This window comes from Aptenodytes forsteri, unplaced genomic scaffold, assembly GCF_000699145.1.
Source record: "Aptenodytes forsteri isolate BGI_AS27 unplaced genomic scaffold, ASM69914v1 Scaffold194, whole genome shotgun sequence".
Classification (NCBI taxonomy): domain Eukaryota; kingdom Metazoa; phylum Chordata; class Aves; order Sphenisciformes; family Spheniscidae; genus Aptenodytes; species Aptenodytes forsteri.
Genome location: NW_008795243.1, coordinates 78837 through 99674, shown reverse-complemented (window position 1 = coordinate 99674; position 20838 = coordinate 78837). Strand labels below are relative to the sequence as shown.

Sequence of the window (20838 nt, the reverse complement as noted above, 5' to 3'; positions counted from 1 at the left end):
TGCTCTACAACTACCTGAAAGGAGGTTGTAGCGAGGTGGGTGTCGGTCTCTCCTCCCAAGTAACTAGCGATAGGACGAGAGGAAATGGCCTCAAGTTGCGCCAGGGGAGGTTTAGATTGGATGTGAGGAAAAATTTCTTTACTGAAAGAGTGGTTAAACACTGGAAGAGGCTGCCCAGGGAAGTGGTTGAGTCCCCATCCCTGGAAGTATTTAAAAGATGTGTAGACGAGGCACTTAGGCACATGGTTTAGTGGGCATGGTGGTGTTGGGTTGACGGTTGGACTCGATTATCTTAGAGGTCTTTTCCAACCTTAATGATTATTTTATTTTTTTTTATGATTCTATGAAAGGCCACAATAAGGTCTTCCTGGAGCCTTCGCTTCTCCAGGCTGAACAACCCCAGCTCTCTCAGCCTTTATTCATAGGAGAGGTGTTCCATCCCTCTGATCATTTTTGTGGCCATCCTCTGGATGTTACTTGCTTTCTTGTCTTTCGTCCAGTGAATTTTGAACAACTTGACTATTTCCTTTGAAAGAACATGTCTATAGAAATGTGAAGACTGACAGAGGTTTGAGTATTTTTGCTCCATTTTTTAATGTACATCTGTGAGCATGAGCTGCCTTAAATGATGCAAGTATTGGTCCCATATTGTTCTCCCTCTAGTCATGGCTGATATCCTGTGTTTTAATAATGACAAATAATTAAGCAAACCTGCTTCCATTCTCACAGTAGAAAGTTGGGGGTTTTAATATAACTTCCTTTTAGTGTGGCTAACTCTGTTAATACAGTTGCTGACCTTGCTGAGTGCTGTATTTTTAATAGGCAAGCTCTTTGGCAGATACGCTCTAATTATATGTCCCCACAGTGCCTAGCACATTGAAGACCCTGTTTTGGAGGGTGGCTAATGCATTTCTCTTAAGAAGAATAAACAGACACTGCCTAGAGCCTGACCTGGCCTAGGAGTTGGAAGGAGAAAGGGGAATGCACAGCTGCAGTCATGCAATTTAAGTGGTACATGCAGGGCCCCATCACAAATCCATTCCAGATTATAGGCAGGATTTAAGAAACTTACTAAAGTCAGTATCAGTCTAGGTACACTGGACTAGCAGAGATGCACTAGCAGGTGAGATACCGTCCTGAAATAACGTTTACAGCAGTTCCGGTGTCTTTCAAGTGTCTGGGGGGAGATAGAGTCATGCTGTCACATGATCGTTTGCTCCACAGTCCAGCAAAGATGAACCCACATAAGTGAGCATCACTCCATATCTGTCAAATACGACGACGGTATCTGAGTCTGTAAAGGCCCAGCGGGCTCCTCGTCTCTCTTACCTAATGGTGCTGGGAGCTTTGAACAAGGCAGTTGCTTGCCACTGCATATTGCTTCTACAGGGAGGCTGGGACTTGAATACATGGGGACACATAGATGGTTATGCATTTTCACTTGGCACACAAACTTATAAAAAGTGAAATGAAATTATTGAGCAACTTGAATTTGGTAAGTTTGACTATTAACAAGAGACACACCGCAGGACACCAAATAATGCAGATGTATGAGCACTTTGAAGCTAAGAAGTCTTGTACAAACCCAGAGACAAAATGCTCTAAAAATCCTATTCAGTGCAGTGTAGTACTCTGGATCTTCATCATCCTTTTCCAACTTACCGATATCTCAGCATCACCTCTTGTTTATTCAAAAAATGCTTAATAGTCTAGGTAGCGTTCCAGGCTCTTCTTAAACTTCTGCTTATGAGCTTGTGAAGATGAGGAATGATGCCAGTATTTGCAATTCTCCATATTCTTCTTGGGGCATTCATGTGGGGATAAATTCCTGACTCAGCTGCCAGACCAACTGGCATTTTTCAAAGGAAGCGGTGATAGGCATTTCGCAAAGAAAGTTCTCCTAAGCCACATGGATATTTGGAGAGTTGGTAGAAAAATTAAAAACAAAGAAGAGGACTCCTGCATGTTTTCCTCAGAGTTTCAAACAAAAGAGCGATGCTGAACAAAAGCATCATTGCTTCGTTTTTTTTGTGTTAAGAAAAATGTAAATCCTCTAGTTCAACCTATGATACCAGACTTGCATGCTTCTGCCATACTTAAAAGTATTCTCTTCTTACTCTATCTTTTGCTGAACAAAAGAGTAGGGCACAAACATGAACAACTTTGTTTACAACAGCACTATAAAAACTGTAGACCATTGTGTCTTGAAGAGATTGCATAGATCTTCTGAAATGGCAGAAAATTAATTTAAAGTATAGTTGCATGTTCATGTGAGGCAAGGAGGTAGTGGGGAGAGAGAGGGATGGTGACAATGATGTTTTTTATACTGTTCTTTATAGTCTTCACATGTCCATTTCCAGCGTAATTTTGTGTAATAAGGAAGAGAAAACAATGATGGGACCAAATGAAACGTAAGCTGTAAATTCAGTTGAGCTGCATTTTTTGGTAGCATGCCAGACCTTTGTTTTTGCTGCTTATGTGTTTCCATTGATTAAGCACAGCTCTGCTGTGGGACTGCCGATCCTGGAGCACCTAATTCCTAAAGAGCTTACCTCTGAGCCATGGGGTTTCTTGCTCGTGTGCAAAAGGGCACTTGTTAGTGTTCTGAGGGTAGCCTATGCCTTCTTTTTGCACAGAAAATGATATTAGTATTTGTCTTTACAGATGGCTACTGCATGACATCATGCTACCACAGGTTGATGACCACAGCTGAACTATCTGTGGCACTTGAATCAATCAATATTGCCTTTTACTCTGTGATTCAGTAGTTCAATGGAGGGATATTTCCCAGCTCTCTCCCTCCTGCCCACCTGTCACGGGGTCAACCCATTCACACAGTAACTATTGAAACTTTACACGTTTTATTGTTTATTCCCTAATTGTTTAATTCAGTGGGCATTTGATTAGTGCACTTAATATTAAATTCTGCCGCCTTTTCTTCTTCTCAGTAGGATGCCATTTTATGCACATTAACATGGAAATCAGCAAGCCCACTTGCTTAGTAAGGTGAGATACAACCCATTCGACTTAGTCCCATTTTCAGGCTGTCGGACCGTGTTCATTGTGACACCTTGGTTCTGGTGCCTTGTGGATTGTAGAGAAGGGTTGAAAGTACCTTGGTGAGAAAGTTGGCTTTGTTTTTAGTAAGATCTAAACTAGTGTATTATATAGTCTTCTGCAGATTCTTGGTCAGATAACAAGAGAGATGCACTAACTTGCTTATCCCATGTTGTGGGGGGAGGGTCTGTCGCCACATGGCTCCTATTGAAAGAAATAGCAGCACAGCAGGTATTTTCATCATGTGAGGCAAAAAACTCACAACTGAAGATTGCAGATTACACGAACACAAGAAAAGAAAAAGCTGTTAGAATATATGAAGTTAAAATGAGAATTTAATGGTAGTGTGCTCAGATGTTCCCTTGCAAACATTGGTATTCATAAAAAAATATTGCTTTCATTTGAGTCATTTGAGTAGGTGTGACTGCTTAGTAGGACTGAGCTGTCTCTTACAAAAAAATACTATGTTGAAGAACAATATCTATCTCCAAAGCGTGATAGCAAATGTAGATAACTGATGAGAGACAAGAAAGACAAGTACAAACATATCATTCAGAAATAAGTGTTGTTTGGCTCATGGGAGATGACATTTCCATATCCTTTTTTTTTCCTTTCTGTATTTATTTATGTATTCATAGATATACCACATTTCATATAGCATTCTGTGTATACAGGTAACATTTATAGGTCAGAAATGCCCTGTACAAAGCTCAAAACCAAAATTAAAATGCTTTAATAGAAATTAATATATATAAATATATATACACATATGTTTATATAATATACTTTGAGTTCTTCATGGTATATAATCTTTTGCTCTGTGGACACGTGTGGGATGGGATTCTGAAACTAAATACAGTTATGTTTGCAAAAAAAGTAAATGCACTATTAGTGGGATGTGGGGACTCTCTTCGCCCATCCTTGGCAAATGGCCTGGTTAACAACACCTATTAAGATGAGAATGTCAATTTAAATAGTTGGGGGCAGGGAGGGGGATTAAATACTTAAAGCTGTCTGGAGGGCCTTTGCCCAAAATTGTTCCTGTTAAAGAGGAAGACCAGCATCAGCCGAGTTAAACAGTAACCAAGGGACTTCTGAAGGAATTCTGAAATAAAGAAGGAAACAGTGTGAGAAGTATAAAAGAAGCATGGAAATTTTTAACAGGAGGCAGAAACCTATGAGTGGAAACAGCTGACTGTCAAAACCTGTTTTGACACTGCCATGAGTCACCCCTCTGGCACCACACCTCTGCCTCGGCCAGCGAGAGCAGCCTCCCTGTTGGATACTGTGAGCTGTCTGCTCTGCCACTGGGCAGGCAACAGTGCGGGCTGTGACAAGCAGGGACCCACACCTCAGGTTCGTCTGTGCGCATGAACTTGCAGGGTGCTTTCTCACTAGCATGTGCATTAACAATTTGTAAGGAGTTGCACAGGTGCGCATAAAGCTAGAGCACCCACATCTCCTTACAGGCGGGGTGTGCAAGTAGGGTAACCCATACTCCCAGAAGAGGGAGTGCGTGCGTGTAACCCACACGTCCTGTGGGAAGAGGCAGATGTTCATATAACTCTGTGTGTGTGTGCATGATTAGAGCTCTTTGGGATCAGTTATAGAAGGGTGTTTCAAAATCCCTAGGTGTTTATTAACATTTTGTAGGGTCTGGTTTTGCGGTTTATCTGTCATATTACTGATACTGATCCTGAATATATAGTTCATGGATTGCGGGTTAATGACGTGTAGTTGCACATAAACAGTCAGAGAAGCATGTTAGTGAAGGAAGACAACCTGAAAGTGCAATTGTACAAACAAAGGTGAGTGCCAACTTCTTGTAAAGCAGTCTTGGTAGCAGGTGGCATATCGATCGCCTTTGCAAGTCCGCAGCTGGTCCTGCTTCTGTTGAAGGGGTGTTACAGAGATTAGTTTCAAACTCTTCTCAGCAGTGCCACAAAACATACCAAGGGGCACTGACCACGGGTGGTGGCTTGGGAGGTTGGATAGTCTTTAAAAAGAGAAAAAAGTCACTGTGCACATAGTACAGTGCTGGGACATGTTGCCAAGGGGGATTGTGGGGCCTCCATCCTTGGAAGCTTTCAAGACTTGGCTATACAGAGCTGCAGCTGACCGGATTTAGTGTTAGTTAGTAAATTAATAAATGATTTTGATCCACATTTGGTTACTCTGAGTAAAACTGAGCAGTCTTTCTCTGGGGCAGTAGGTAAAGATGGGGATGGGAAAAGAATTTAGAGGTGGGTTACAAACCAGCTACCTGCAGAGGACAGCGGGTGAGAGGGAGGCAACCTGTGGAGCTCTGCAATGGTCAACCCAGTGTGGATTTTCATATACAGTGTATGAGAGGGACTGTGAAATTTGCTAATGAAATTAAGGTGTCAGGCAATGTCTGTGAGGGAAAGCTTGGGATTTTAGAAAGGAAGAAGTCAGCTGAGGATTTGAGTAAAAGAACTAGGATGAAATTTAGTAGTACAGAGTGCAAGATTATGGTTGGTCTGACAGACCAGTGACAAGAAATTCTGATACAAGTTGGAAGCTCATCAGATGGAGATGCGATGAGTTCAGGGTTTTAATTAATTATGTGGGTTTAATGACAACTCAGCTGAATCACAATAACCATCCATGTGACTGCTCTTACCTCATGGTAAGTATAAACCACATTTACCTAAGTGAGTCCCCATGAAGGAAAACTACCTTACATTTGCTGAGCGTGATGTTAGTGGCTGGGATTATGTCAATGTGCAGCAATGTGTTAAGCTGCTATAACGTCATGATCTGTCTGAGCCCCACTTGCGTGATGTACGGTGAGCTATTAAAGTTCTGTAGCTGTGAGCAAAGGAGCTGTCATTCTAGTATGTATAAAAACATATTTTCTGCAGAACTAGTATTAATGCTATTGCACAACTCACTGATAAAATCTGGGAAGTGTGTTTGCAGTTTTCGTCACCCAGAAGGTTGAATTAAAAGAGGTATGTACAGAGGGTGACTACTAGAATGATCAGGGGAATGAAGAGCTTGTTTTCTGGGAAGAAACTAGAAAAACATAGATTGCTGACCATCGTGAAGGCTGAGTTGGCATTAAATATTGGTAACGTAAATACTAGGGAGAGAAAGGAGCTATCTGAAAGCTAAAGGATGAGATTAACACAAGAAGAAAAAAACATGGGAACTGGCCATGAATGATGGTTAAACTTAGAAACAGTTTAAGTGGTGAGATTCAAAGCAGTGGAATTAATGTAGTCTAATCTAACTCGTTAAAGCACTGGATCAATACATCAAAGGGTACTGTATGATGGTGGTTACCTGTGACATCAACTGCCTGAATGTGATGACCCAGGAGATACTGGTTCCACTCTTCTGTTTCAATAACATTAGTACCAATATTATCGTCATCGTTATTATGAGAAGGATTACGTCTGTGTAAATCAACATCAGTAAAGACTTCTTATTTCTTTAATTCTTCCTGTGTTTAAATAGGAGGTTCAGTTGAGGTAAACCCAGGAATTATTCATATTGAATTTATTTCATCATTGTCTCTCGTGTGTGTGAGCTTCTGATATATGAAAGTAACATAACAAAGAGCCTTTCGTCTTTTATTCAAATGGAAAGTGTCAGATGGAGGTTAACAAAGCTGTTTTTGTCTGAGCATGCAGGAACAAGTAATCAAGTGATGTCATTTTCCCTTTTCTATTTCAATTTGCAGTGAAATAGCAAAGTTAAATGATTACTGGCAAGGCTTTCTCCGCTTCTCCATTTCTCTTCTCTAGTTTGACCTTAAACAGCTGACAAGCTAATGGATTGTATGTTGTTTTTCTCTAGTTTTTCCTGAATAATGCCGTGAAGGCTTTTCCCTCAGTTCTTAATTCATCAAATGCGAGTTTTCCTAATTCGAGTAATCAGACACGGTGGTGTATACAAAACAACTGTTTTTTCCTACCGGTAAGTTCATTTTACAGCCTGCTGGCCACGCGTCTTTTGGTGCAGCCCAGGATACGATTGATGAGTGGTTAAACATTGGAACAGGCTGCCCAGGGAAGTGGTTGAGTCACCATCTTTGGAGGTATTTAAAAGACGTGTAGAGTGGGCAGTGGGCATGGTGGTGTTGGGTTGACGGTTGGACTCGATGAGGTCTTTTCCAACCTCAATGATTCTATGATTCTATGATTCTATGATTCTACACTAAATTGACTGTTGCTGGATCTGTGAAGTTAAACAGTTCTTAATTCATCAAATGCGAGTTTTCCTAATTCGAGTAATCAGACACGGTGGTGTATACAAAACAACTGTTTTTTCCTACCGGTAAGTTCATTTTACATTTCTTTGTTTGTTTACAACAATTACACTAAATTGACTGTTGCTGGATCTGCTTGAAGTTAAACACCCACCAGTTTGTAAGACTGCAGCAAAAGCTTGATTTTTTTTTCAGTCACCTGCAACTGCATTTGAAGGAAGTGGGAAGTTAAAGGAGGTTAGTACTTCTGAAAATAGAGGTTTTAATGAATGTCAGATTAAGAAGCAGGAAACAGTCTGGTAACTAAGAAGCGTAGCTCACCCATGCCAACAAATGGGCATTATGAGATAACAGGAGAACACACGGCAACCGCAAAGCAGACTGTGCACTGAAAGCTCCACATCGCTGTCAGTGAGAAAACCAGGTCGGTCTGCAGATGGGTTTCACAAGGACCAGTGGTAGACCTGAAAATATTCACCACTTTCATCATTGACCTGGCAGTAAATGTGAAATCTGTGATCGTCATACTTCTGTCATTGCATATTTGATTAAGAGGTGGGGTGAGAGGGGGGAAATACAACACTCGTGTGCTACTATATAACCTGTTTAAAAGATCTGAACTGATTTGAAGAAGATGTCTTAGTGTGAACAAAAGCACAGCGGCACAGGCAAGAGGGGGAAGGACATTCTGCAAAAAATGGGATCTGTATCCTACAGAGCAATGATTCTTAAAGGGATTACAAAAGACCTGCAGTTGAACATAACAAGCTGTATATTGTGCCAAAATAGGTCAATAGTCTTTGGATGAATAAGCAGGAGGCAGCGAGAGGAGAAGGGATATTATTTTATCTCTATGCAGAATTGATGAGACCAGTACCAGAATGGTGTGTGCTGATTTCCACACAATATGTTTTACGTGAAACAGCTATTCACTATGTCAAGCTAAAAAATCCTAGGCACACACAAAAGCAAGATGTTAATTATGTATAGAACTCTCCTGGAAAAAAACAGTTGCAGTAACTGCAGCACTTACAAACTATCAGCATCTCCCTGATAAAGCGACAGCAGAGCATGAGTTTCTGTTTCTCATTTTCAAATTTAGCTAACTAAATACCACCAGGTATGGATAGGTGCCTACGTCTTCTTTTGGCCCTGATGTCAAGTTATCCTTATTGTCAAAGAAATGATGCAGTCCTTCTCCCAGCCTCTGCCTATGTTCATGCACACAAGCACATAAAAATAAATTGTTCCAATGCTTATTTATATTTGTTTGCTTTTTTAGTTAGTACCTTTCTAGTCATCTTTTTTATATGACTTGTTATAGTTTTGAACATCTTGAAAGGTATTTTGTTTTCTTTTTTACCAGTAAGTTCTCCAACAAGCATCTGAAGGATACAGTTTTCATAAATTATACTTATGATTAAGATTCAATCTGCCGTTCTTAAAAAAAAAAAAAATCTTTGTGTGTCTTTTTCCTTTGTTTTCCCATGTATAACTAAAATGTTTGTCAGCTCTTCATGTGATTGGCACATTTCTAACAATTAGTGGTTTATAGATTTTAAACTATTAAAATGCATTATTTCATCAAAGAAACCTTGTCTTTGATATATTGGCACAAAAATTATGCTAAAATGTCAGTTCTGATAATAACAAATGAAAGGGTTAGGTTGGCTAAAGTTTTTAAACACGTTTTCCCTCACTTTTTTTTATTAAACAGCTCTCAAATGCATGTCATTTTCATCCTTAGGCACTGTATAACTTCTAGCTTGAAAAAGCTACAAATTCCTTTTGAGTTATTACTTTGTTTTGGGCTTTTTTTTTTTTAAATCTGGAAATAAAATTATTCTTTCTTTACTGAATGAGATACTGAATACTTAACCTGACAAATGTTTGTTTCCTTAACTTAAGAATTCAATCTTTTGAATCTGTGTGTTAGCTTTAAGCTTTATTCATGCACATAAACTTCCTGTGACTTATGATAGTGGACCTGACATATCTGTTGACTATGTCATCTAAAATGAGTGAATAAGAGATTTTTGAATTATTTCAGCCCCAATAGAATTTAGTTCATTTTGAAGCAAACTAATTGATTCTCCCCCTCTTCCACCCCCCCAAAATAACTTTTCTGAGTTGTATTGCTTGCTTTCTTGCTCTCTTTAAAGACTTAGGAAAGATTACACAGTAAGTTTTAGGGACTTTGCTTGTGTTTTAGGTATTGTTTAGTTTTGCTATGATGCTTCTGTAGTCTCCATGTAAGACAAGTTAGGCCTGGGAGATTTCAAGTTGTGCGTCTCTCTTCCTGTGCTAAAATACAGTGTGGTATCAGTGCTGCCACCTCCACATGTTAAATAAATAAAAGTCATAATACTGACTTCTAAAAGATGCAATTTTGGAATACACTTTATTTGACTAGGGAATTCCAGAATGACTTTCTTTTCAAGTTTTTCCCCATAGACATATTGGAGTAGAATCCCTTTTTACTTTAGTAAAGATCTTTATAACCACAGAACTGTAGGTCTTAAATTTTAAGAGAAGAGACCAAATGCACTGGGCTGGAGATAAGTTGCTAAGGGTGTAGTGCACCGGTGCGAGGCACTGGGCCTGTGACCCCGGTAAGAAAGGCACTCAGGCTCTGTAAGGTTAAAAGGCTTGTCAGGTTCTGTAAATGGTTAAAATACCATTTATTGGAGCTAGCACAGGAAGAAAAAAGAGGGTAGGTGAGTTACATCCCTTCAGATGCTGGGAACTCCGAATCGTGCAGCATCAGGTGGTCCTCCAGTCAGGGACGGCATGTGGTACAGATCCCATCTGTGGAGAGGTTACCCAGTATTTTCCTCTTTTGAGCTCTTACAGGATTCTCTTAAAAGGAAACATTTCTATTCATCATTTCTGCTGTCAGACAAAAACGATGTCCATGAGAACTTGCTGCTGCACTGTTAGATAAAGTCAAGGCCACACAGGCGGGATAACCACCGCCACCAAGTGGGAGCTGCCTGCAGGCTCTCTGGTTGCAATAAGTTGGCTGAGCTGGCTGAGGTTATCCCACAGTCAAGGGATACGCAGAGCACAGCACAGACCTGCGCCTGCTCAGCCTCACTGCTATGTGGATTGCTAACTCTTCAGTGTTGCATGTCCAGAGAAGGGCAACGAGGCTGGTGAGGGGTCTGGAGAACAAGTCTTATGAGGAGCGGCTGAGAGAATTGGGGTTGTTTAGCCTGGAGAAAAGGAGGCTGAGGGGAGACCTCATCGCTCTCTACAACTACCTGAAAGGAGGTTGTAGCGAGGTGGGTGTCGGTCTCTTTTCCCAAGTAATGGATCCAGGGAAGTGGTGGAGTCCCCATCCCTGGAGGTATTTAAAAGACCTGTAGATGCGGCGCTTAGGGACATGGTTTAGCAGTGGACTTGGCAGTGCTAGGTTAACGGTTGGACTCAATGATCTTAACGGTCCTTTCCAACCTAAATGATTCTATGATCTTTCGGTCAGGGTCACTACAGAGGATTGGTATCACTGCAACTCTCTGCCTTGCAAAAAGCCTTAATGCCTGTGTAGTCTGAGCCCTTTTTATTCTTCAGTAGGTTGTACAGAGGTGTAGGATGAACAAGACTGAAACAGCTCTTCACTAAGAAACAAGCCCAGTATACCTGCACACAAATTTTTTTTCCCAGCTGGGCGTTAATTCTTCTGTAGGAAAGTTCATGTTCATTTGATGAACCAAGAGCAGACCGCTTGGCCCAGGGGACAGGCTGCCATTTGTCTGACAGCTTGCAATTTTTGTGCTTTGACAAAGACCAGAGCTCTCATGCTATACATATAACAGTAATTCCACCAGTCCTGATCTTCTGTATGGCTACTTTGACTGTTCCTGTTACTGTTTTCCAGTATCTTGCCTGCTTTGTAGCTGCATGCATCCTTCTGAGAAGCTAGCTAGAATGCCAGATACATTTATTCCTCTGCAGTGTATCTTTTGAAGCATTTTGTCTTGCAGTTCCTCCTCTGATTTTTTTTTCCAAGCCCTTATGCATTAGTCTCAAAAGCTGAAAGGGTTAGAGAAGGATTCAAGCTACAATACTTTAAGCATCTACTAAAATTTGCAAATTCTGTTATTAAGAGGGTGAAATTTCAGTTCCTTTGACAGGAATTGAAAGATTCGTTTGCAATGTTGAGCACTCAGAAACAATAGCCTTGAATATATGTAAGATACAGTTGGAAAAAGGTTTATTTAAGGTGGCATTTTCAAAAAAAAGCTTCATAACCTGGTGTGGTTGTTCAAGCAGAGTTGCCTACTGACTCATTTCCATATCTGCTTGTTGCTTACTGGAATCTTCCATTGCAATACACAATATCGGAGTCTGCATTCTTAAATGTGTGGCTGTGCCACTCTTCTTTAATCCATCCACCGTTGTTTGAAATCTTAGCTGAAACTTTCAATCTAGTTTATGTATTCCTATGGAATGCTAACAGAGACTGTCTATTTCACTTGGAAGTTTCTTGGTCTTTGTCAAACTGCATCCAGTTTTGGATTCAAGACTGTCTTTTGTTTGCTTGTTTCTTTTTGGAAAACTAATTTCACGAGTAGAATGCCTTACAGAGTAAAAAATGGATGCTGCTACTTTTATGTAACACTGAATTCAGAGTGTGACCTCCTGTGGAATGCAGCCATCAGAGAAGTTTTATTTTTGGTGATTCTGAACAGCAGTTCTTTCTATTTCTTATTTCAAGCAGACCTGCAAGCAGATTACAGTAACAGCAGAGATTCGGATGGCAGATCAATTCTGTCTGATGGGTGCTGTGAAAATTATTCTTAGTGATCCTCCAAAATTAGTATGCAGTGAGTCAGGTTCTGTCAAAAGTACTGCCATCAACAAGTCAACAGTAGTCTGAAAATAGCATATCTAGAAATAGAATGCTTTGTAGTTTCAGAAAAGATAACTTTCTCACAAGGTGCTGGACCATAATTTTCAGGAAGCGTCTTTGGCAAAGATGCTGTATGTTAAGGACTAAGATAATGATTCTAGTGAGAACGTATTATTCCTGTTTTAGCATTGATTTTGATGCCCTAATCCATTTCCACAAAGTATCCAGAGAAAATATTTTTACAGGAATTTAACTTCAATCATACATATTTTTGTTGATATAAATGACAGAGGAAAGAAAAGGCTTTTTTAACAATTCAATGTGTTCTTATGTCATCGTAACTCAAGAGGATCTGACAAGGATTTTTTTACATTTATATTATATATAAGCCACGTTGATAATTTTATGTTCTTCATATCTTTCTAGAGTTTGTAAAATTGTGTATCTATGAGGTTCATAACAACTGTGTATTGCATCAATTTATAAATACTGCAAATATAGGCAATGAAATTGTTGTTTTCAGATCTTTAGACATTTTACCTTGACCCTTATGCTAGTAATACGTACAGGGTAGTTATTGAACTCAAGCATGAGTGAAAACCATACAGTGGCACAGGAATAAATCTTTTGTCAGTCCGCTGGCAGTAGGCTCTTGCATTAGACTTCAACACCAGCAGTGGTGTCCCACAAATAGGCACTCCTTGCTACTGCAGATAAGTAAATCAAAAGTGACAAAGGATGAAAATTAGGGAGCATAAATTAGGAGTATAATCTGGATTCTACTGAGTTTTGGGTGAATTGGAGCCTGGTAAGAAAAAGGGTCTATTTTATGAAATACCAATGTCTGGTTGTTATTGACTGACTGTAAACCATAATGTCCCAGGCTGTGATTCCATGACCACTTAAGATTCCATGCTTAAGTGGTCAGTCAGTTTGTTTTTTAAACTCGCCTGAGCATTTTATTATGTATGATTTCCTACTCAAGAGCCAAATTCTAAATATTTTCCATTTGATTTTTCTTCGCCAGTATTTTATATACAGCTGCATATTAGGGCTCATTTCCTGTTCTGTTTTCCTGAGGATAAATTATGAGTTGAAAATGGTGATAATGTTGATTGCATTGGTGGGCTACAATGTTATCCTTCTGCACACTCATGGGCCCATGCTGGATGACTACAGCAAATTTATGTATGCAATGGCACCTCTTAGAAGGTAGGTGGATAACTTCAGTCCTTCTGAAATGAATAGAAATTAAATACTACGTATGGCAGTGCTTGTGTCATGGAACAGATTTTTTTTTCCTATGTGTTTGGCTATACAATCTACAAGTCACAAGTTAAAATCATTGTCATGCTGCAGTTAATATATGATTTAATGTCACACCTCAGAGCATTAGAATAAAATAAACAAGTCTGTGCAAGGTGTTCAAATCACATACTATAGGAGATAGAGTATGGTTTAATTTGGATTTTTGTAATAAAGGACTTTAGGAAGAAGTCATCATTAAGGTTGTTAAAGGCTGTTAAAGCTGAACATAATTAAGGCTGTTAAAGCATATGTGCTGCAAGCCAAAGAAAATCAACTGCCTCAGAACTAGTACATTGTCTTAAAACTTCACAAATGCAGTCTTAGCTATTGAAAAAATTAGTAGACCAGCAGTTTGAATTATGTTTGCTGTACTTGCAAATTTGTATGTTAAATTTTCAGTGAGACTGCTGAAATCTTTGTTATAGGTGATAATATATAAGACCAAAATTATGACTCTAATTCTAAGTATTGCTGTGTAAAATAATTTTTGGACACATGTAATTTTGTTTTGAAAACGAGGTAGAAGACGCGATTCTCTTTGAGTGTGCAGTGCATATGCCACAACAGAAAAACTGAATATTCAGAGTAGAGTTTCAGTATCCTTTTTCCTGTGCTGTAAACTGCTCGAGATCTTTAGGACACAGAGAAAACCACAGAAAAGGATCTGAATTAAAGAAAAAGTGTATGTTTTCTTTGCTCTTAAATCTAAAGATTAAATAAACAAGCCCAGGTCTTTATGTTTCCATTGCATTAGTGGAAAGGACATCTCTGTGATGGGATGAAGAACCATATGACAGGTTAGATTTAGCATGTGCTTCTGGCAGCCTTGATTTTGCCAGTCAAGCTGATTGTCTGTTGGTATTTTCCTTCCTAAATCTCTCACCAAGGTTCTTCTTTCAGTGGCATCAGTAGGAGAGTGCTAGTGCGGACTGTTTCCCATTACCTCTAGTGTCTTTTCCCAAAGCAGAGTTTTTAATAAACTTTGTACAAGATCTAGTTTGTGCCTCCTGTAATTCTGAGGTGAAAAGACATCTTTGGGATGTTAGGTACTTTGGTTTCTGTTTCTTCACATTCATTGGATACGGTCAAGCTCTCCATTATGGAAGTAGTGTACATAAAAAACCCCTCTTTTTAATCTGCCTGTATAGAATAAGCACCAAATGCTCTCCATTTGTAAGCAAACAAGGATATTATTTTTACTAAATCCTCATCTTATGATTGGACTTCAAAATGTAGGCGCATTTGCACAGAACGTAGTAGAAGTAATTAAAGCTACGTAATGAAAATAATAATATCTTATCAAATAATAAAGCATGTCATATTTAAATGGTCTTAGTTTACGCACCAGAAAGTAGTATAAATTGTGGTCTTATTCTTGTGCTAAAGTAATTTTGTTTTAACTTTTGAGCAGCTTGCTTTACGTATGTTTTTATTTTATAGGCCAGGAATACTGAAAGACCTGAAGACAATGGGCTCAGTTTCTTTGTTTATATTCTTCGTCACATTACTGGTTTTGGGTAGACAGGTAAGATGCACACTTCTCTTCCTCTGCATCAGTGGACACAATGCCAGCCTCCACATGCAGCCTCTCACCTTCTCAAACATTTTTTAGATTTTCTGACAAACACCTTTATTCCGTTCTGCCCCACACCCTTGCAAAGGAGTGTCAGAAGCATCTAAAAAGCTGTTTTCTTTATTACCTTCCAATATGCCCTTAAAACTCACCAATAACTGTCATTTACACTGTAGACATTATGCTGATAGTGTGCTGAGACTATTGCTTGTCATGCTGACCAATATTGTCTCATAGCTTCCTAGTGTGCTCCCATCTGTCTGCATCCATCTGCTGTCTCCCTAGTTGCTTAATTACAAGCTATTTTCTTCACAGTTATTACCATTTGATGCAGACACAGAAACAATGTAGCATGCACACAGACGTGTACCACATGCTGAGGCCACAGTTCCACTAAAACTATGACCCAACAGGAAACTACTCTTTTCATTACCCAGTTGTGCTTTTTCAGTACAAACGTGATGTCAGTGGTCTTACCCGGTATGAAGTTGAGGGCAGGTGCAAGGGCAGTTCTCTCTCTAAATCCTCGGGTCTGCCCATGATACGTGGCTAAAAGCTGCAATTCCAGCCCATTGTGCCAGGAATGATGGAGTGCACCAGGCAGGGCTCTGAGATGGAAGAGGCAATCCATGTGAGATCTCATGAACAGCCTGTACCCCCATAGCCTGCAGCCTTGGGAAGGATCTTATCCCATACTGTCTTTAAATCACCTATTTACATTACAATTCCCCAAAACATAATGACTGTCATTTAAATTGCCAAGCAGGCCCTGCAGGTTACTAGACAAAAAATTCTTGTCTGGGAGCTTCTCCAGTATTTGCTGTAGTGGGGAACATCCTTCCCGAGTTAGAAATAACATTCATCTGCCTTGCTGCCAGCACTGTATTAGAGTTTGCTCATTTGATGATGATAGCAGAGAGTGGGGCTGGAGCACAGCTACTTCCCCTCGGAAAGAGGGATAAATACTTTGACACACCAGTTGAGAACCTTTAGTCCCTGTCAACCAACGTGTCAGATGAAGGCAGCGGGTGCAACACCAAGAAAAAAGGAGAGAAGGATCGTCATCTTCACTGGGCAAGGAGAGTATTGCTTTGTGGGTTCAGTCACATCAACCAGAAAGTTTGTTTTGCATGCAACAACAGTGTCTGTGTGTTTGTTTTTCCCTGTCACACTGAGAAATGATCCTGTAATAGAAAAAGTCTTTGTTTTCAGAGCTGTAGGTCCAGGATCCTTGTCATGATACCACTTGTTTGTGGCTCTTCAGTCTGTTGCCTTTGATTTTTCTGCTAATTTATTCTCCCTTAAAGAAGGAGGAGGAAAAAAACACTCTGTGTTTCAAACCTCAAGCAAAGTCTAAATGATAACTAGAAAATGTTATGAACTAATTTTAATACATACCTGGCATAAGACCTGCCATTTTAGGTTACTGTTAGTGATACTGACTGGTAGCAAATGCTTGGGAAAAGAATAGGGGAGGAAGTGAACCTGCATAGAGCGACCCTTCCAGGGACATATGCTTCCCACCTTCTGCCAGTCAGCATTTCTGTGGCAACGTTTAATAGCTATTGGTTGCTCTGCTTGCTGTTACACTGTCTGATCCCGTTCTAACCCATTTAATCTTCCTGGTCTTCCCAATGTTGTCTGATAATGAATTTCACAATTTGATAAAAAGTCGTGTGAAAGTGTCCATCTTCTTGTTTGTTTTTAAACTATCTGCTTGCTACTTTCATTGAGTGGCACTTGCAGAATGCTGTCGAGCCATCTTGGGAGTGTAGGCAAATTAAAATTCTTCCTTGCCCTTCTTCCACAGAGGGTAACAGACAAGTAATTTCTCTGTTTGCTATTGCATTTTTCTTTGCAGATAATAACGTGTTTTCTCTTCTCTTAATACCTGATTATTTTAACAATGCTAAAGAATAGCCACTGATGAAAAGGGTGGTCTTTCCATTTCCCTTAAGCTGGCATTGGTGCCTCTCTGTCCTCAGAGTGAGTAACCGGAAAGTTCATCTAACCAAAAAGTGAATGCTTTCCTACAAGCCTAGCTCTGTGAACCTGCTCACCACTGGTCAGAGAGATGCCTGTCCTGATGCAAAAGCAGGATGAGGAATGTGTGTCTCTGGTTGAACGGGGATGAAGAGAGGGAGAGCTAGTATATCATTACATGTTATATGAGCCAACTCAGTTCTCAGGTTCGACTAATACTTTTAGCTGCACAACCAGCATCCCTACTGAAAGAAGTAGGCCTTCCCTCAGCTACTTGTTCTTATCCTTGTATCTCCTCATTTGTACTGGCACAGCTGCTTGTGGAGCTGTGTAGTGGCCCAAAATAGGGAAATAATCTGGCTTAAAAATTAACCTTGGAAAAAGTTTGGTTTTCAGCCAGATCTATTTCCTGATGGTTTTATGTTGTAGCTGCAGCAATGCTTGTGCCAAAAGAATGAGCACAGGATGGGAGTGAGCAGCCAGAAGTGAGGTGGAGAAAGTAGAGCTGCTTTTTTTTGACAGTCATGCCAGTGTAGGCTACAGCCATTCCCTGGCACTGAGATCAAGGGATGCATTTCATTCCTCATGCAGGCCGTTAGAGTTATTTGAAAATAGGCTAGCAGCAGGCAGACGATACGTTGGGAATGGCGACTCTTGCACCCTGCCCAGGCATTGCCCAGGAGAATGCAGATTGGTATGGACTAGACTGTGTAAGGAGCGTGCTCACATTTAAACACTATTGAGCATTAAATCTCTCTTATGGCCCAGTTTGAATTACCAGTATTGACATAGCCTGTGAATTCCTTTCTCATCAGTACCTAAAATTACACATAACCCATTACTCTGTAGGCTAGGTGAATATTTTTTTTTTCCCATGATTGATTATATTGCGTTTATCAACACTGAACCCCTTACACTGTTTTACTGCCCAGATGTTTATGGCAACTTCCCTTAGCAGTAAAAACTGTTTATTTGTAGTCTCTGTTCTGTTTTTTAGCGAGCTTTTATTCTGTGAGAGGATCCTTCTCTTCTTAGATAATGTAGTCTTTTCAAAAGCCTCTTCTGAAAGAATTTAATGAAAACTTATTTCAAACTTCACTCCTATTCACATGCCCATTGACTTCTTTGTAACAGATGGAGGCATGTTTACAGAAGAGGTGTCAACTCTTCCCCATTGTATCAGCTTTAGCTAATAGGTCTAAATAGCTCTTTTCCTTAGCATAGATTTTTTTTCCAAAGTACCTTGCTCTGTTGTTCCCAGGGTCACCACGTTCTTTTCCAAAGATTTGCAGTATATCCTTACCATTTGTCAGTTCTCTGCCACTGTGGCTGTTTTGAATGATCAGGCTATCCACCACAAGTTTCAGACCAGCAGCTTTTCTTTTTGATTACTTCAGAGCTGATGACTTCTTGTTGATCAGCTTATTAATGTGTTCTCAGACATCTTCTGCTGATGCTTTATGTTGAGACAGTTTCTCAGACTTGCAGTCTGCAAGTAATGGCTGTGAGGTGGAATCTCCTGAGCTCCCTCACCTGAATGAAAACCCAGGTTTAATTTCTAGTGATCTTACCTGCTTTAGTGCTGCTTTTGCTGCCCCTTTGCTGAATGCCATAGCATTCATCTCCCCTGATTGTAGACACCTACGGCATAGGCAGCTACTCTTGAGCTGCTTATCTTGACTTTCTACATGACATTCTTTCAGTGAGGAGAATTAGTTCATTGCCTCACTCAAGCAAATTTTGAAAATAGACCCAGATGAGTGTCCCACTAGAACTTAAAAATATAGATAAACCCATCTCTGTGCAATCAATGAGACATGAATCAGTTCTTGTTGCACTTAAATGCTTTTGCCCAAGAAGTTACCACTGATTTGAACCTCTTGGGTTGTGTTGCATTGCCTTGTACAGATGCATGGTAGTCTTTTGTCCTGGAGAAAGCCAATTGCTCTGTGGTGCCCGGAGGAACGCAGTGTCCTTCATGCCTCCCTGGGCATTCCACTATGCTCACCTGCTGGGAAGTGCTGTCAAGTAATGCAGCATAAGGTGAAGAAGGAAAATTTTGTATCTCAAGGATATTGTGCCTGCAGATGTATAAGGGCCATTCTGAGATATTTTCATTCTAATATGTTGAAAAGGTTCTGGAGATAACATGTAAAGTAGGAAACAGTCTTGGTTTTCATATGCCTGCAAGGGTACAAAGATTGAACAGGATCTTTAATGACATGTATGCTAAATTGGCTCGATCATACAAACAAAAAAACCCCATGATTTAAAGTAAGTCTTAATAAGGTAGTGCTTTTTTGGTTTTGAAAGTATGAATAGGCATTTTGAAATACGATACGTTGACTTTTTTAATTTCAAAGCAAATTGTAGAATACATTCTGCTTTATTTTTTCTGATTTCTGAGTTCTCTGCCATTTTTTGTGGCAGCCTAAATTTCATTCAATAAATAATTTATTTACTGCTTTATTATCTGTTTAATATTAGCTCTTAAAGAAGAAACATATCTTTTTGAAGACCAGCTTATCTAGCACCTTTTCTTTTCAATACAAAGTTGATACAATGTATGGATACCTAATTTCAGTTTTATGCCAGGAATCCAGTTTACTTTTGTCAATTTATGCAAATAATTTTGACATCCCAGGTTTTTATTGGATTTTTTCTGCATGAATACAGTTGGTGGCATTTGAATGTATCATCTACGTGGGGAACTTAGACGTTTAAATATATAATATACATATTTAAAAGCTTGCCAGATCATTTTAATACCATCTCATTTCAACTTTCTACTCTAGCTTTGGCTGTGACCTCAACAAAATATCTATGAATCATTTTGAGCTGTGACAGCCACTGTCCAATCAGAAGGACTACTCTCATTTTGATGTGAATGCTTACTGACTGCTAATTATACTAGCTAGCATTTTTAGGTTTTTCTATAATAAGATGGTCATCATAATCATGTTCTCCTGGTTAATAACATAGTCTTCATTGAGGCTGCATGATAGCATTAAACCATTGGACTACATTGAAATAGCTCTTGATTTACATCAGCTCAAATGAGATAGTCAGGCCAGTGGAGGCTTTACCGTAGAAATAATGCCATAGAATTTATGACAAAACATTGACAATATTGAAAAGAAGTAGAGAGCGCTCCACAAAAATGCATTTTTATTCATTTTTCAACATCTTTTTAATGAAATTGGATCTCCAAAACTACTGATATTCCAAGAATGTTATAAATTTCCATACAGTTCCAGTTATTGTTATTGTTGGCGATGTTAAAAAACAATTATGAAAACTCTGGGACAAAAAGAAAAGAAGGATAAAGTATTATAGAAAGCAGTGTAAAACAAACAAACAAACAAAAACAAACAAACAAACAAACAAAAAAACCCAAAACCCCAACAAAACCAAAACTGGGTTGGCCCAATTGACTGGGCCATCTTTGATAATCTGATAATGATTTGGTAAACTGAAGGCATATTATATCAATAGGCTATTTTTTCTTGTACTGCCCACTTTTTACCAGGCTGATTGCATGACATAAGTTCAAGTTGGTAAAAGTTAGGGTCTTCCTGAAATGCCTATTATTGTAAGTGAAATTCTACACTTCAGGTAAATAAGACATCATATTAAGTTGCAAAACTGTAAATTGTTTCCATAACAGTGTTAGGATTTCTGGAATTAATTTCTACTAAAGCCTGAGAGTAAATAAATAAATCTTCCATTGTTTAAGGCACCTTGCAACTCTGTTTTTTTCCTGGGCCTTTTTATGGGCCTTTTTGTTGGGGGGGCGGTTATAAGTTTGATTAAATGTATGTCACA

General features: G+C 39.4%; 1 protein-coding gene across 2 annotated transcripts in view; it reads left to right on the top strand.

Annotated features, from left to right (window-relative positions):
• ADCY2 (adenylate cyclase 2) overlaps positions 1 to 20838 on the top strand; it is a 219105-nt gene that overhangs the window by 178832 nt on the left and 19435 nt on the right. For both annotated transcript variants that reach the window (XM_019471906.1, XM_019471907.1), the window contains 3 exons: positions 6883 to 7002; positions 13177 to 13361; positions 14898 to 14982. In XM_019471906.1, the coding sequence (XP_019327451.1) occupies positions 6883 to 7002; positions 13177 to 13361; positions 14898 to 14982 (390 nt within the window). The remainder of the gene's footprint in view (positions 1 to 6882; positions 7003 to 13176; positions 13362 to 14897; positions 14983 to 20838) is intronic.